The sequence below is a fragment of the Mesocricetus auratus genome, unplaced genomic scaffold, assembly GCF_017639785.1.
Source record: "Mesocricetus auratus isolate SY011 unplaced genomic scaffold, BCM_Maur_2.0 Super-Scaffold_100014, whole genome shotgun sequence".
NCBI classification, from domain to species: domain Eukaryota; kingdom Metazoa; phylum Chordata; class Mammalia; order Rodentia; family Cricetidae; genus Mesocricetus; species Mesocricetus auratus.
Window position 1 is genome coordinate 14,633,154 of NW_024429197.1, and position 14,688 is coordinate 14,647,841.

General features: G+C 46.3%; 1 protein-coding gene across 3 annotated transcripts in view; it reads right to left on the bottom strand.

Moving 5' to 3' along the window:
- Positions 1-14,688, bottom strand: part of Csmd2 (CUB and Sushi multiple domains 2) — a 558,343-nt gene that overhangs the window by 118,576 nt on the left and 425,079 nt on the right. For all 3 annotated transcript variants that reach the window (XM_040756596.1, XM_040756595.1, XM_040756597.1), the window contains one exon: positions 5,333-5,535. In XM_040756596.1, the coding sequence (XP_040612530.1) occupies positions 5,333-5,535 (203 nt within the window). The remainder of the gene's footprint in view (positions 1-5,332; positions 5,536-14,688) is intronic.

Below are 14,688 nucleotides of genomic sequence, written 5' to 3' on the forward strand. Positions count from 1 at the left end.
TTCACTTCCTGTTGCCTGCAGATCAAGATGTAGCACTCTCAGCTCCCTCTCTAGCACTATGTCTGCCTGTACGCCACCATGCTTCCCCACCATGATGATAATGGACTGACTCTGAAACTGTAAGTCAGTTCCAATTAAATGTTTTCCTTTATAAGAGTTGCCATGGTCATGGTGTCTCTTATAGCAATAGAAATCCTAACAAAGACAACTCCCGGCATCAAACTCTAGCTTCCATACCAAGCATGCCTTTACACATACATCACACACACACACACACACACACACACACACACACACACTCACATGCACGCGCGTGCCAAAAAAAAAAGTTCTGGTACCTAACCGAGTCTAAAAAGGAGTAGTGTTTATAAAGCAAGCAGTGAATTGAAGGTAGGAATAAATAAAAAGAAGGAATTAAACTAATCAAGGAATGAACGAATACATGGGGAAATGTGGTCCAAGACAACGCAGCAGAAGCAGTGGCATAATAGAGGGCAGAGAAAGAACTCTGAAGCAGCTACCATACCCCAGGTACCTCCCTGGCCCAAAGCAGATGGCAGTGCCTGTCCTTGCAGCATGCACCCTGCAAATCCCAGGGCAGGACTTTTCTGGAAGCCCTGTGATTTACTTACAGCTCCCTACTCCACAACTGGGAAATTTTATTCTATATCCAAACAAAAGAATCTCTTTTGGTCTAGAGTATGCAATTCATGTTGGCTTTTACACAAAATGCAAGAAGCCTCAAATAGATTCTCGACTGGCTATGCCTTCCAACCCCTTGGGGAGGTGCAACCATTCTGTTTTTGCCATCAGGAGCACTCCAGTAGAAATGACCAAAGAGTGGCAGCCCAGGGAATTTGTCACCAATGTCACTCAATACACGATCTGGAATATATCTGACAAACTATAGCCAATAGGCAAATTCGCGTCTGTACCTATTTCCACAAATAAAGTTTTACTGAAACACAAGCAGTTGTTTACACGGCATCCATCCCTGCTTTCATGCTTTGAAGGGAGAGAGAATTGCAACAAGAAGCCACGTGGATCACAAAGGCTGAAGGACTGTAGTCTTTGACAGAAAATACTCCCGAAGCCTGATGGGAGGTGTTTTATCTTCCCTCTTTTTTTGTCTCCCTCCCTTTGTGGCTTCATTCATTTGTTCCTTCTTTTCCATCCCACCCTTCTCCCTTTGGGAAAAATGACCTGACAGTCAAACCTCAGGCCTCTGCATGCTAGGCAAGCACTTTACCGCTATTCTGTTTCGAACATTTAAAACTTTTAGCCAAGATCTCACTGAGTTGTGTGGCTGATTCTTGAACTTGTTCTCTTACTACCTCTGCCTCTTGGGTGGCTAGGATTACAGTCATGTGCCACCATGCCCAGGTGGCATCCTACCTGGATCCCCCCATCTTCTGAGGATGCATTCTAAAACCATCCCTTTGTTTTATTCACCTTCAATGGTGTCCCATGTTCCAGCCACACTCCTTAAAATCTTCCCACATAGTCCCTAAATATCCCCCCTCCCCTCCCCCTCCCCCTCACTTCCTCTTCACAGGCCCTGGCACATCTGCTCGTCCTTCTGCCTGGAATGACCCTACAGCAGGTCTTCTATGGCAGCTCCACCTTGACATTCTGTATCTCTCTATTTATCTATACCACTTTTTAGATAGGCCTCCTTCACCCCCCTTTCTGGGCTCACCCCTAACCCTCCCCATCACCTTAGTCAGGCTAACCTGTTCAGTTCTTGTCCCAGCACAATCTGTAACAATCTGGCTAATATACTTGTTTGCCTCTTCCTTGTCTATCACTTGGGCATCTCTCTGCCAACAGAGACAATTCTGCTCATCACTGTATCCCCAGGGTACTCAGTACTCAGCACACAGCAGTGCTTAGTAAATATTTGCTGGGTAAATGAATGAATGAACGAACAGATCATCGCTGTTTGACACTTGCTGAACTTATTTAGAAAGTCAAATAAGAATCATCTTCTGCCTTCCCAATTAAAAACAGACTTATTTTTCATCTCCAGGGTCACGGGGTGCTGTACACATGTAAAAGATTTCCTGAGAAAAAACCAACTTGCAGTTCTGGCTACACTCTGAAAGGTTATTTCTATGATAGGCAACAGAAATGCAATGACTAAGCCCTCTGTTTGGGAACTGGACACGTGGGTTTGGGTCCAGGCTCTGCTACTTAATAACTATTCTACATGCATGGCCTTGTATGAGAAACCACACAGCCTGTATGGTTGGCATAGATTAATAAGGGTGTTTGTGGCATCACATATCTGTAAAAGATGATCTAGCGGGGAGCTTAGCCGCTGCCTGCTCTGTAGATGGCTGAGATCATGCTACCCACTCACCTCTTGTGGTTCTCATTTTCTCTGTTGAGTGCTCCTGGATTTGAGCAGCTTGCCAAAGCCTCCAGGGAAAGGCTAGATCCTCCAGGTACTGACAGGATGTTAGATGTTACACAGTCGTGTTTACTTAATAAAGCCAAGCTTGTGCTAATCATCACTGGCATTTCTACCCAATCCCTCATCAAACATGCACTATCAAGTTCACGTGTGGTAAGCTATTCCCTCTCCCAGGGGGAGTTCTGGTATTTGTTAACTGATGACAGCAACAGGAAAGGTGACCTTTCCAGAACCTTGGGTATGCCCAGAGCACTGGGGCCGGGATGTCCTGGCCTTTCCGGAGCCCAGGCTATGTAGCTAGAATTACTTTGATCAGTATAAGATTGGCAAAGGAAACCCGGATGTCGGGAAGCCCTCCACTCATTTGTTCATGACATCATGTATTTGAACACCTGCTGCATACATATACTCCAGGGAGTCTGAAAGGTCTGGCATGGCCTTCATACTTTAAGAATGATGTGTGACACCAAGGTGCCACCATAAGACAGGAGGATTGGCCTTGGCTGGTGCTAGGGAAACACAAGTGTGATGCTTAGGGGTGCTAGCGGCTGCAGCAACTTATTCCAAACAGGGAGATGAGGATGCAGTGGCATCTAAGACAAACCCTGACAGATGACTGGCTTTTGCAAGCTGGGCAATGCACATAAAGCTGTGTGTGAGGCTTTGCTGGAAGAGGGTGCCTGGGGACCGTTCTGTGTGGCTACAATGAGAACACAGAGGCCAGAGGATGCAAATCTGTGGGGGACTCATCTGGAATCGTGGGCTTTATGTCGTTCTGTTTTAAGTCATATCTGCCAGCTTGGGCATAGTCAGAAAATGCACGTGTGCTTTAATTATTCATGTTGTTCCTTCCCCGAGAGAGTGCCTGGGAGTCTCTTCCGCAGTCTGCTTTCTGTATGCTGGGAACCTTCCATTGCTTCTGCTGCTCATCCCAGCAGTTGCTAAAGTTTGCTCCATGAGATGCCAGTCTTCTGGGATGGCCTCAAAAGAAGTCATTCATGGTCAAATACATCCGGGAAGTGTGACCTACCAGACTGTTCTGAATTTATGAGCGGGAGCATATGAAATGCTCTTAGGAGCCACATTAACATTTCGTATAATCTGTTTAGGTTTGCCTCAACTGAGCCTCTTTCTAACATGGCTGGATCCTGCACATCTGTTTTTTTTTTCAGTACCAATTAATATTCCATGGAGCTTCAAGAATAAATTGGAAATGTGAGGCCAGAAGACTGCACATATGTTATGAGGACAAGTTACTAACTCCTGGTGTCCCTCAGGATCCTGGAGGGACTTGGTCCAGGCATCCTCCCAGCCATGAAGACTCAAATACATGATGTCCAAGTCCCTTGTGTGAAAATGGTGCAGCCCCTGCCTATAACCCACATGATCCCCTTGTGTATTTTAAACCATCTGTAGATCATGAAAATGCAATAATCTATGATATGCAAATAACTATTACACTATATTGATTGGGAATCATTATAAGAAAAAAGTCTGTACATGTTCAGTATAGATGTGATTTTTCCACCCAAATTTTTGGTCTGGGATTGGTTGAATCCATGGATATAGAACTTTAGATACATAGGATCAGTTATACGATGGAAAGTGGGAGCTACCGGAAACCCTACCATGATCCTGGAGACCCCCCCCCCACATGCTGATAAATGCTCATCTCCACAGAGAAGAAAGACACAGGAATGAGCTGGGAGTGGGATCTGACATCTTGCTGCAGTCTCATGGGTGCTTGGGGTCCACCTAGCTAGGAGGGAATGTGGAGCAAAGCCACCTGTCCCAGAATCACACAAATGCCCCACCCTGCACAGTGGACTGGGGTAATGATGACAGCCACCATATAATAAGCCTTGGTACAGACAAGGCTGAATCGATTGCTCAGTAAGTTGAGAGACAGAGTCCAGAGATGCTGCATTCTGGGCAGATTAGTCAACTTGGGACCTGGGCATTTGAGCGTTGCCATTTGGGGTAGTTCTTTGTCATGTACCTCTGTAACTGGCCACTATCGTGCACACTTAACGGAATTGTGATCACTAAGGCTCTCATGCTTGGCTTCCGATCCTCTCTAAGACCTGAACTCAAAAGAGAACCAGAGGGTGTAGCACGTGGTGTCAGCACTTTCAGAGCCACACACCACGCCGCTGAGCACTGTGTCTTTCTCCATCATATCCCTCCATTCACCCATGGTACTGACCATTCAATCCTTCAGACGCTTTCTTTTCCTGAGTTACTTCTATTCATTCTTCAGGCATGAGTGTGGATAACACATTTTCCTTGATGCTTGTGGTGACCTCAACAGCAAGGATTTCTCCACTCACACACTTCTCAGTTAGAATCTGAGCGTCTCTCAGTCTGTCTGATTTCTCTACCCCAGTAAGCTCAGCACACCTGGAAATGTTTTTGTGTGCATTCAGAAGCACATGCGTGTGCATATGTGTGTGCATGCGTGTGTGTGTGTGTGTGTGTGTGTGTGTGTGTGTGTGTACATGTGGAGGCCAGAGGCTAATCTCTAGCATTGCTCATTGTTCCTGAGAAGCTGTCCACATGTTTTTTTGAGGGAGTGTCTCTCATTGGCTTGAAACACACCAACTAGTCTAGATTAGCTGGCCAGTATGTCCTAGATACTCAGATTGGATGACGAGTGTATATCTTGCCTGACCTTTTATTTTAAAAAAATCAAAAACAAAAAACAACAGATTCTGGGACTCAAACTTATGTCTGTGTGAAAACTTACGCCTGTGTGGAAAGCACTTTACTGCCTAACCAATTTTCTTGGCTTCTCAGCACAGATATTTGAATACACCGTGAACCAGATACACAGCAGATACCAATAATATCTTCCCAAGGGTGGAGAGATGGAAGGAAGTAGGGGCTTAAAGTCATTGGCAGCAGACAAGCACATACCTGAGAACTGAATCGCAAAGCCCTGCTTGCTGGTGAAGAAATCCGTGCTGAACTGCAGAACGACTGAGTTGAAGGTGCTGTGCAGGTCCTTGGGCAGCATTGGACCACTCAGCTCCTTGAGGAGAACCCCACTTTCCACAGGTCCATCCCAGATTCGTAGCACATCGTGGACCTCTTCTGTGTCAAACACAAGGAAATGGAGCCTGGACAGACAAGAGATGGGTGGTCACTCCAGGTTCTACCGCTTTCTTCCCAAAAACTTGCAGTCAGGTGACATCAGCACCCAGGGAGATTGACAGGGAGGAGAGGCAACATCTGGAAGCATCCTCATCTCTGCTTCCAACTGGCTGGCTCCATCCACTTGGGCCACTAGCAGTGGGGGTGAGGGTGAGAGGGTGTGGATTTTGTGCATGTCAGCATGGCCACACTTCATCCCTCTTCTTACCTCTCCACAGACCACGCTCCTGAGTGTGAATTCTTATAGACTGACAGGGGATTGGTCAAGAATGGGTATGGGTTCTTTTGAAAAGCCAAGAAGGCTGGTGAGATAGGCTCAGTAGATAAAGGTGCTTGACACCATGTCTGAAGGCCTGAGCTCCATCTCTGGGATGGAGATTCTCCTGATCTCTGCATATGCCCCATGGCATGCATGCACGCGCGCACACACACACACTCACACACACACACACACTCACACACACACACACACCTTTTTAAAAGGCTCAATCAAGAACTGTGAGGCATCTCAGAGGCTGATTTGTGCTTGTGCTGATAAACTGTTAATGATTTATTAAAGCCACTGGAGATCAAAGTAGCAAAGCAACCACAGTAGTTAGCTACAGAAGCCAGGTGATAATGGTACACACCTTTAATCCCACTACTTGGGAGGCAGAGGGAAACAGATCTCTATTAGATCAAGGCCACGCTGAGTTACACAAAAATGATCCAGTCCTAAAGAGAAACAGTTCACATGTAGATGATCTCAGCACTTGGGATCACACGCCTTTAACCCCAGTACTAGGGAGGTATAAAAAGCAAAGGATCTCATGTGGAGATAGATTCTCCAGCCACACTGAGGAGAGGCAGCAGTCTGGGGCTTGGTGAGAGTTTGTGGAGACAGGATGGCCCTTTAAGTCTGAGGTAGAGGTAGGAGCCAGTGGCTTGGATGTTTTGCTTTTCTGATCTTCAGCTTGAATCTTGGACCCCAATATCTCTCTGTGGGTCTTTTATTTCTCATGCTACATTGGCCAGCTGCAGGGGATCTGGGATAAGCCTGTATCTGGGTTTCTCAGCGCAGAACACTGAATCTGTTAGCTATAGCTATAGACAGACTTGGCTTAGTGACTCCCTGCAAAGTGGTGCAGGCCACACAGGGGCCTCTGTCTATTTGGGGGCACACACCACACCAGACTCTCAAAGCGTGGTAGGAAGCTCAAGTCATCCCAGACAAAAAGGAGTTGAGCAGCTGAGGTTACTATGGCTACAAACCTGGGTGACATGACTCTCTATGAATCAATTTCCTTTTATTTTGTGATACATAGAGCACAGAGACTCCAGCAAAGTGGCAGAGATAATAGAGAAGATTCCTGTAGACCCCCACCAAGTTCTGCCATCTGCACCCGTGGTCCATTTGTCACAACTACAAAACCAACCGTGGTACGTTATTATTATGAATGAAAGCCCAGACTTCATATGGATGGCATTCTTTCTACTACCATCATTTTTATCTTCAGCCATCGCAACTGCTTTAAAATGTGTCTTTTTAAATTATAAAAATGAGACACATGCAAGACAGAGAAGCAAACAGATACAGATGCTTTGAAAATTTGAAGTCTCGCTCACACAAACAACTGACTCTCCGGTTTCCCACTTACTATTAGTACATATCCTTCTAGACTTTTCTCAGTGTGCACATACACATATTGTTTCCGCCAACATGGGCTTGTATCTAACATAGCTTGAAGCTTTTCTTCTTCCCTCTTTTCTTATCCCCGTCCCCCTTTTAGACCGGCTGGCTTTGAACTCACTATGCAGCCAACCATGACTTTGAACTTTTGACCTTCCTGCCTTCACCTCTGCAGTGTTGGGAGGACAGGTGTACACCACCACCACACCCAGTTTCGTGTGGTCCTGGAATCAAAGCCACAACTCCACCCATGCTAGGCAAGAACTCTATCCATTGAGTTGCATCCCCGGTCCCGATTTTACATCATTTTCTTTCTTCAATAGTTTACTGTGACCATATATACCTACTTAATATTTTTCTATAGAAATGCATAGTCTGTTTCCCAATTTTTCATCAAACTGCAAGGAACATGCCTGTATTGGTGGGACTTTTCCCATTCTGCCAGTGTTTTGGTAGACTTGTAGAAATAATTTTGGGGGGATGGGAAGTAGAAGAGCATCTAAGTTTTCCCCTAATAAATGTTGTTAAATTATCCTGTCATGTGACTCTGTCAATCTCAGCTCCCTTCAAACAGTATTGAGTTTTACTATTCTCTGTAAACTCCACCTCTTCAACACCAGATATTACAGTGTTGCAAATATATTCTACATTAAAATACTCGCCCATCTGCTAGACCAAAATGGAAACTCACTAGCATTTTGAATTTAGATAATTTAGTATTTTACATAACGTTGAAAATCTATGAATATAATTTAGGGACATTTTTATTTCTTCATATTCTTTTATCCATCTTAATTGGGCTACTTATCTTCAAAAATTCTGTTTGCATACCAAGCTCTTTATTTGTTATTTTTACCTAAATTGGCTCCTGTTGTGGGATATATTTTCCAATGCTAGTATTATCTCCTAGTGTCTAGTACCCTATTTTCATTTTAAATTTTGTTTATGGTGTCTGTATCAGTAGAGAAGTAACTCAAATATGTTAATCTTTTCCTTTAGGGACACATGGTATCATGTTATACCAGGGCAAACTTCTCTACCATAATTAAAACCCCAAATTGCAGGACTGGCAAGATGCTCAGTGGCTACAGGGGCTTGCAGTCAAGCCAGATGACCTGAGTTCAGTCCCTGGGATTCCCACGGTGGAGACAGCCAGTACCCACAAGTTGTCCTCTGCCCTCCACCTGCACGCTGCTGCACATGCGCAGTATGCAAACAAAAAATGAATACAAGCAGGACAGTTTTTTAAACACTTAAGGAGATGGAAGGACGGTAAGAGCCAGAAGGAGACTATTTGCTGGGCGTCAGAGTGCCATTGCACATAAGAACTCCTAGAAGCTGTGAATCAGTGTCCAAGAGTTGTACAGAGTTTGGCCATGGATGGGACACTCATGAAGTCCCACCCGTAGTTGAAGAGTTGGTAATTGATGGCTGCTGTGGGAGAGAGTCAGTTTCTTCAGGCATGTGGTCCCTGGGAGGTTATGATCTAGTATACGGTCCTACAGCCATTCAAGTACAGGCACTGCCAAGTGAACTCAGTAGGTAAAACAAACAAACAAAGAAACAAACAAACAAAGAAGGGAAGGAAAAGTGGTGGTAGGGAGACAAACTGGAAGGGTGAGAATAGGGAGGATCTGGTCAAAATATATCGTATGCATGTATGACATCCTCAAACAATAAAAAAGAAATTACTTTAAAAAGAAACTACTAAAAAATCCTAATTGCAATATTTTCCTAGAGCTTTCAGTTTTATGCTTTGAGATGGACAGCATTAATATTTATCATTATCCCATTACCTACTCAGCAATAACTCATCCCCATGTCTATCAGAAGTGGCCTCCCCTGTATTTCAGACACTGAAGCCTCTGCTTACTCCTTCCTTCAGTATATACCTAGTGTGCTCTTTTGTTTTCTGCCTCTCCAGCCTGGGTGTGGTTTTTGAGGGGGTGAGGCCGACCTTCTTTCCTACTGTGGCTCCAAGCTCAGGGCGTGATTGCCTGTTGGGGGGGGCTCAAGAACACAGACTCGTAAGTGAACACTCAGGCTTCCCTGGCTACTTGACCTGTCCCCATGGAGACTCTGCCTGCTGTGCAGTGAGCACTCCTTTGCCTGTGGTGGTTGCTGCTCTGTGTGAACCAGGAACGCAGCTCTTTGGCATCCCTGCAGCTCCTCGCAGCCTCATATTTTGTATTCTAACACGAAGAGGTCCCCTTCACCTTCTTCCCCCTAGTTTATTCAGGCATGCCTCCAATGTACTCTATCAGATTAACTTTATGGTACCAAGTTCTGCAAAACAATCCCAGTGAGATTTCAATCGGAACTGAATGGAGAATGGACGTCTTAGGGACTTAACGTGCCCAGGCGGGACTACGTGGCTAGCGGTGTTTTGCTTCTTTGTTAGTTGTCTTCTTTGCACGCTTCTTGGATTCATTCCTCAGAAATCTGTAAGTTTATTATTTTGGCTTCACTGTAAGTGAGATTTTGCTTTTATTTCACAGTGTAGTCAAAAGATGGCTCGAGAGCGAACCATGGTATTATCTTTCAGGCCACACATGGGCACTTACATCCTTGACGTGGTCACCACCTCCTGGAGAAGGTAGCTCTGGGGGAGAGGCAGGCATGGCTGCAGAAGATCTAATCACAATTAATAGTGTACCTGAGGGCCACATGGAGACAAGGCCACGTTCATTTTGTTCAGCCTGGCTGATCTGATAACCACACAGGAACTTCCCATTGATGAGGCTCAGGGAAGCGGAGGGGCAGGAGGAGCAGAGAGGAGGGTGTGGGGAGTCCTCAGCATGCACGAACAATACGTGAACACTGAATGGATAGAATGTCAAATTCCAAACCCAGGATGCCAATTTCCAGGAGTTGCTGGAGATGGCAACACTCCTCCACACAAACCCACGGTGGCGAATGACAGAGTGCTGAGACACAGTCACCACTTTAGGGACAGAACACAGGGAGGACCTCTCAGAGGGGATGACATTTAAGCAAGATGGTGGGTTCAGAGGGAGCTGGCCACAGCAGGGCAGGCTAGGTTAAGAGGTGGCAGGCAGTGTCCCCCAGATAAAGGGCAGCATGTGCAAAGGTCCTGAATGGAAAGCTATTCCTGGGCACCTGGGCAACAGAAAGATCAGAAGGGCTTTGAAGTGGCTGGTAGGGGCCGGGCCTGCTGAGATGGTTCGGGTTGGCGGGGGGAGTTTGGATGTTATTCCACTGGCTAAAGGAAGTTGCTGAAGGATTCCAAGCTAAGGCCTGGCAGGGTCTGTTTTGGGATTTAAGACCATTATTGCTGTACCCATGAGAACAGGTAGATACAGGCAAGAGTAGATGTAGGGGACTTAGCTGGGGCCCAGCAGGGACCCCTCTGATGGTGGGACTTGACAACAGTCCGTGAGGACTGGCTTTGCCAAGTTACTGAAGACGTCTATAGGCACTGGTTGGAGTGTCTGATCAATAGCGATCAGTGTAGACCCTCAAACTTGGCCTATCTGGGCTGCCTCCTGCAGGTGAGTGGGCGTTTGTTGAAGATGGCACCTGTATTGTGACTCCAGGTGATGAGATATTGGGTGATGACGTACCTCTTCCTGGGGATGCTTGCTTGTTGGGGCCATGGACACAGAACAGGCCATCTCTCAGGAAGAGGGATGGAGCATATTGTGCATAAACCTCGTCCACGGAACATTGGAAAGACATGCAAACATGAGGAAGAGAGAAAGCCAAGCATGGCTATGACTGAGCTGTTGATTTCACACGTCCTCCGACTGGGACAGTCGCAAGAACCTGTCACCACAGTGTGACCCCCATGGACCCTGTTGGGGTTGGCATGCTGGCAGAGGATCCTTACCTCAGGGCAAAGTGGCTACAGAGAGGGGCTCAGAAACCAGTCCCTAGATGAGAATGTAGCTTAACTGATCCCTGCGACACTGGAAGTAACAAGGAGGAAATCATGCTTGCTCTATGAAACGTTCTGCCTCTGAGCCATCCGACAGAAAACTCGCTATTAAGCCATGACAGTGATAGCTGACACCGGAATGAAAGTATGCTACCCACAGCACAAATGCTGGGCCAACAAGTGGAGGCTTGTTCCAGGTCAGTAGGGCTGTTGGGTGCTAGCTCTTAGGCTTTGGTTCTTGGGGTCAGTTGGAATTCAATTCTCTTCAAACGTAGGGGAATGGAACTGGGTGGGCTTCAGGACACTGAAGAAGTGGTGTGATCTTCTAGGCTGGTGACTGCTGTTTTGGACATAGGCTGTTGCCCCAGGCTTCCCTCTTGTGTGCCAAGTGACTTTGGACCTGGAGCTCTCTTTGCATTGTCATCTGTGAGGGCCTTGCTAGGGGACTTCCCAGCTTCTGAAACTGTGAGCCATGGGTATTTGTTGCCTGTTGTCCTTCATTTATTTGGCTTGTGGCTGTCACTCTGTGTCACGCTTGGTTACTTTTCTTTCAGAACTCTGGGACCATCACGTGCTCCTCTTCAGCCTCAGACTCTGGTTTAGCTCCTGTTTGAATGCTTTTATTTTTTGCAGGACAAATGCTGCCATTGTGGATATTAATTGTGGTGATGTCATTATTTTCTTAACTTCCCACTTTGTCACCAGCACTTCCTCTCTCTCTGAGGTGCTACCCCTCCTCCTCCTCCTCCACCCATCTATCCATCTCCATTAGCATCCCTGTGTTTTATAATTAAATGACAGTATTATGTATACAGTCCATCAGAATACCTACCATCTATTCTGTTGTTATTTTTTGACATCCTGGGGGTGGAATCAAGGGCTAGGTGTCCTAGTTATTATGAATTATCAACTTGACACAGCCTAGAGCCATCTGAGAGGAAAACTTAGATGGAAGACTCGCCTAGATCAGACTGGCCTGCAGGCATGTCTGTAGGCGATCGCCTTGATTATTAATTGATGTAGGAGGGCTCAGCCCACTGTGGCTATATAACAAAGCTGATTAAACACAAGCCTTCCAGTGAGCCAGAGAGTGAGCCAGAAAACAGCTTCCGGCCATGGCTCTTGCCTTGAATTCCCACCTTGACTTCCTTCACTGATGAACTGTGACCCGGAAGAATAAGCCAAATAAACCCTTTCTTTCCAAAGTGGCCCTTGACCAGAGGATTTCATCACAGCAGCAGCGTGAAACTGAAAGACCAGGCAAGTGTTTTGCCGCTGAGCCACAACCCCAGCCTTAGTCCTTTGTATTTTTTTCTGTTTCCTGGAGTACTAAACTAAACAAAAATCTTTCTTGGAAAAAATGGTTCTGTTTCTTTAGAGAAAGTTATTTTTTTCTCATGAGTGCTGTACTTTATGGAACATCTTGTGTATTTATCTTATTTGTGCATTATTATTTTTAATCTGTCATTTCGAAGGGAGAGATCGCTAGGGTCTGGTGTGCTAGCCAAGAAGGCAGGTGATGCTAATTCCCCTAAGAGATATCAGAATTCACGCCTGGGATCCTAGGCTGGCAGTCAGAGAGTGTGTTCTGGCTAATTCAACTACTCAGGCTGCCTTGGCTGGCTTCTCGTACTTAGATAATTTGAAGTAGCTTGTGTTTCTTTCTCTAGAGGCAATCACTAGAGCTCACTGCTGTCCTTAAGACCACATTTATACCTACCTGGCTGTCCACCTCCTCTCCTTCTTAACGGCTTTCTCTAGAGGCGATCACTAGAGCTCACTGCTGTCCTTAAGACCACATTTATACCTACCTGGCTGTCCACCTCCTCTCCTTCTTAACGGCATTCTGGCTCTTTTTGGCCGTTTCCTAACTCAAGGCAATCTTAAGGCTGAAAAGCGATGCCTGCTGGGTGTGCTGATCTGTGTGACTCCTTCAGGAGGTTGCTCTCACAGCACAGCTACACGGACCTTGTTTAAAGTTTAACTCACCGTTGCTCTTTTAAAGAACCCTTCTGGAAGCTGCTGAACCCGAGGCCAGTATTCCTGGCAAGATCTGTGAACACAGCTTTCCCTTCAGTGCCTTCTGCCTCCTCCGGGCCAGCTGCCCACTTGCTGGCTGACCGCTGTGGAGAACAGCTCTGCGCTATGATAGATCTGAGAGTGTGGCAGGGGCTCCGGGCTGCAGGCACAGTCAGGTATTTTGTCTAGTTCGGTATCCTCCCAGGAAGACAAGCTCCACTAGGCAGGGAAGCTGCTTCCTCAGAATCTCTTCTTGGCAGCCTTGCTGCCGGGTGGCCAACAGCTAAGAATGAAGCTTGCAGTTTACCCTCACTTTCGTCACAAAAAAATAGCCTTATGGGTTAAAAGGAACAAAAAGCTACTTACTGGCCAAATAGGAGCATTACAGCTATATGGGTATTAGGCAGAGAATCAATGTCCAACAGCAGAAAGGTCCCCATGTTTCACTGGTTCCAGACCCCTGCAGGAAGGGCACACCTGTGAAGGACTATCAAACCTGCCTTCCTGCTGCTGCTCTTTATAGTCCCTATACATCTACAGTTACCAGTCCCAATCATACCTATATGCAAGAAACTCCGATCTTCTGAATGTAACCATGGTTGTCAAATGGTCATACTAGGCCCTTCTCTGGTTTCCCAGCTAATTTCTCCACTGATTTTCTACCACCTTGTCACCTTGTCACTCCAGAGTATGAGAACTGTAAGCATGGCTATGCGTGTCCATGCCTTCCTCTGTTTTGTAAGCCTGGGAGGCCCTTCCTACTAGCCTTCACTTACTGATGTAGTCATTGCATGTGTGTAAGATCTAGGCACCTATTTGTAGAGGTGTATGCAGGTGAGACCAACTCAGGTCTCCATGCCTGTGCGGCAGGCACATGACCCAGTGATCCATTCCCCAGCTCCACTCCCCTGTTCTTTAAGTGCAGCTAGAATAGTGGTTTGTTTCTAACTCCCCACCTTCAGGCGCCACCTAGGTACTTCTGCTACATCATCACGTTTTGCTGGACTCTTGGCAGATCTGTACTGTTTCCGAACCTCTCCCCTGTCCCTGCCGTGGAGACTGTAAAACAAAGACACATCGGTTTCTCACATTTCTTCAACAAGTTCTGACTAATGACCTGTGGGAAGGGCAGTGCCTTCAAAGGTAGCGAGGCTTCCCAGGAAAACACACAAACTGGATGAGCAGAGACTTCTAGGTCCTCTCCCTACCTTTCTCTAGAATGGAACACAGATCTGGCACCTAGAGTTGCAGCAGCTGACCAAGATAACCACAAGAAGGAAAGCCTCAGGATGCCATAGCAACAGCCGAGATCAAGGTGCCATGGGCAGCTGGGCCAGGTCTGGAAGGGATCTTTAGATTCTTGTTTTGTTTTGTTTTTTGTTTTTCCAAGTCAGGGTTTCTTTATGTTGTTTTGGAGCCTGTTCTGGAACCTTCTCTGTAGACTAGGCTGGTCTCGAACTCACAGAGATCCACCTGCCTCTGCCCACGGAGTGCTGGGATTAAAGGTGTGTACCATCAACACCTGGCTAGATT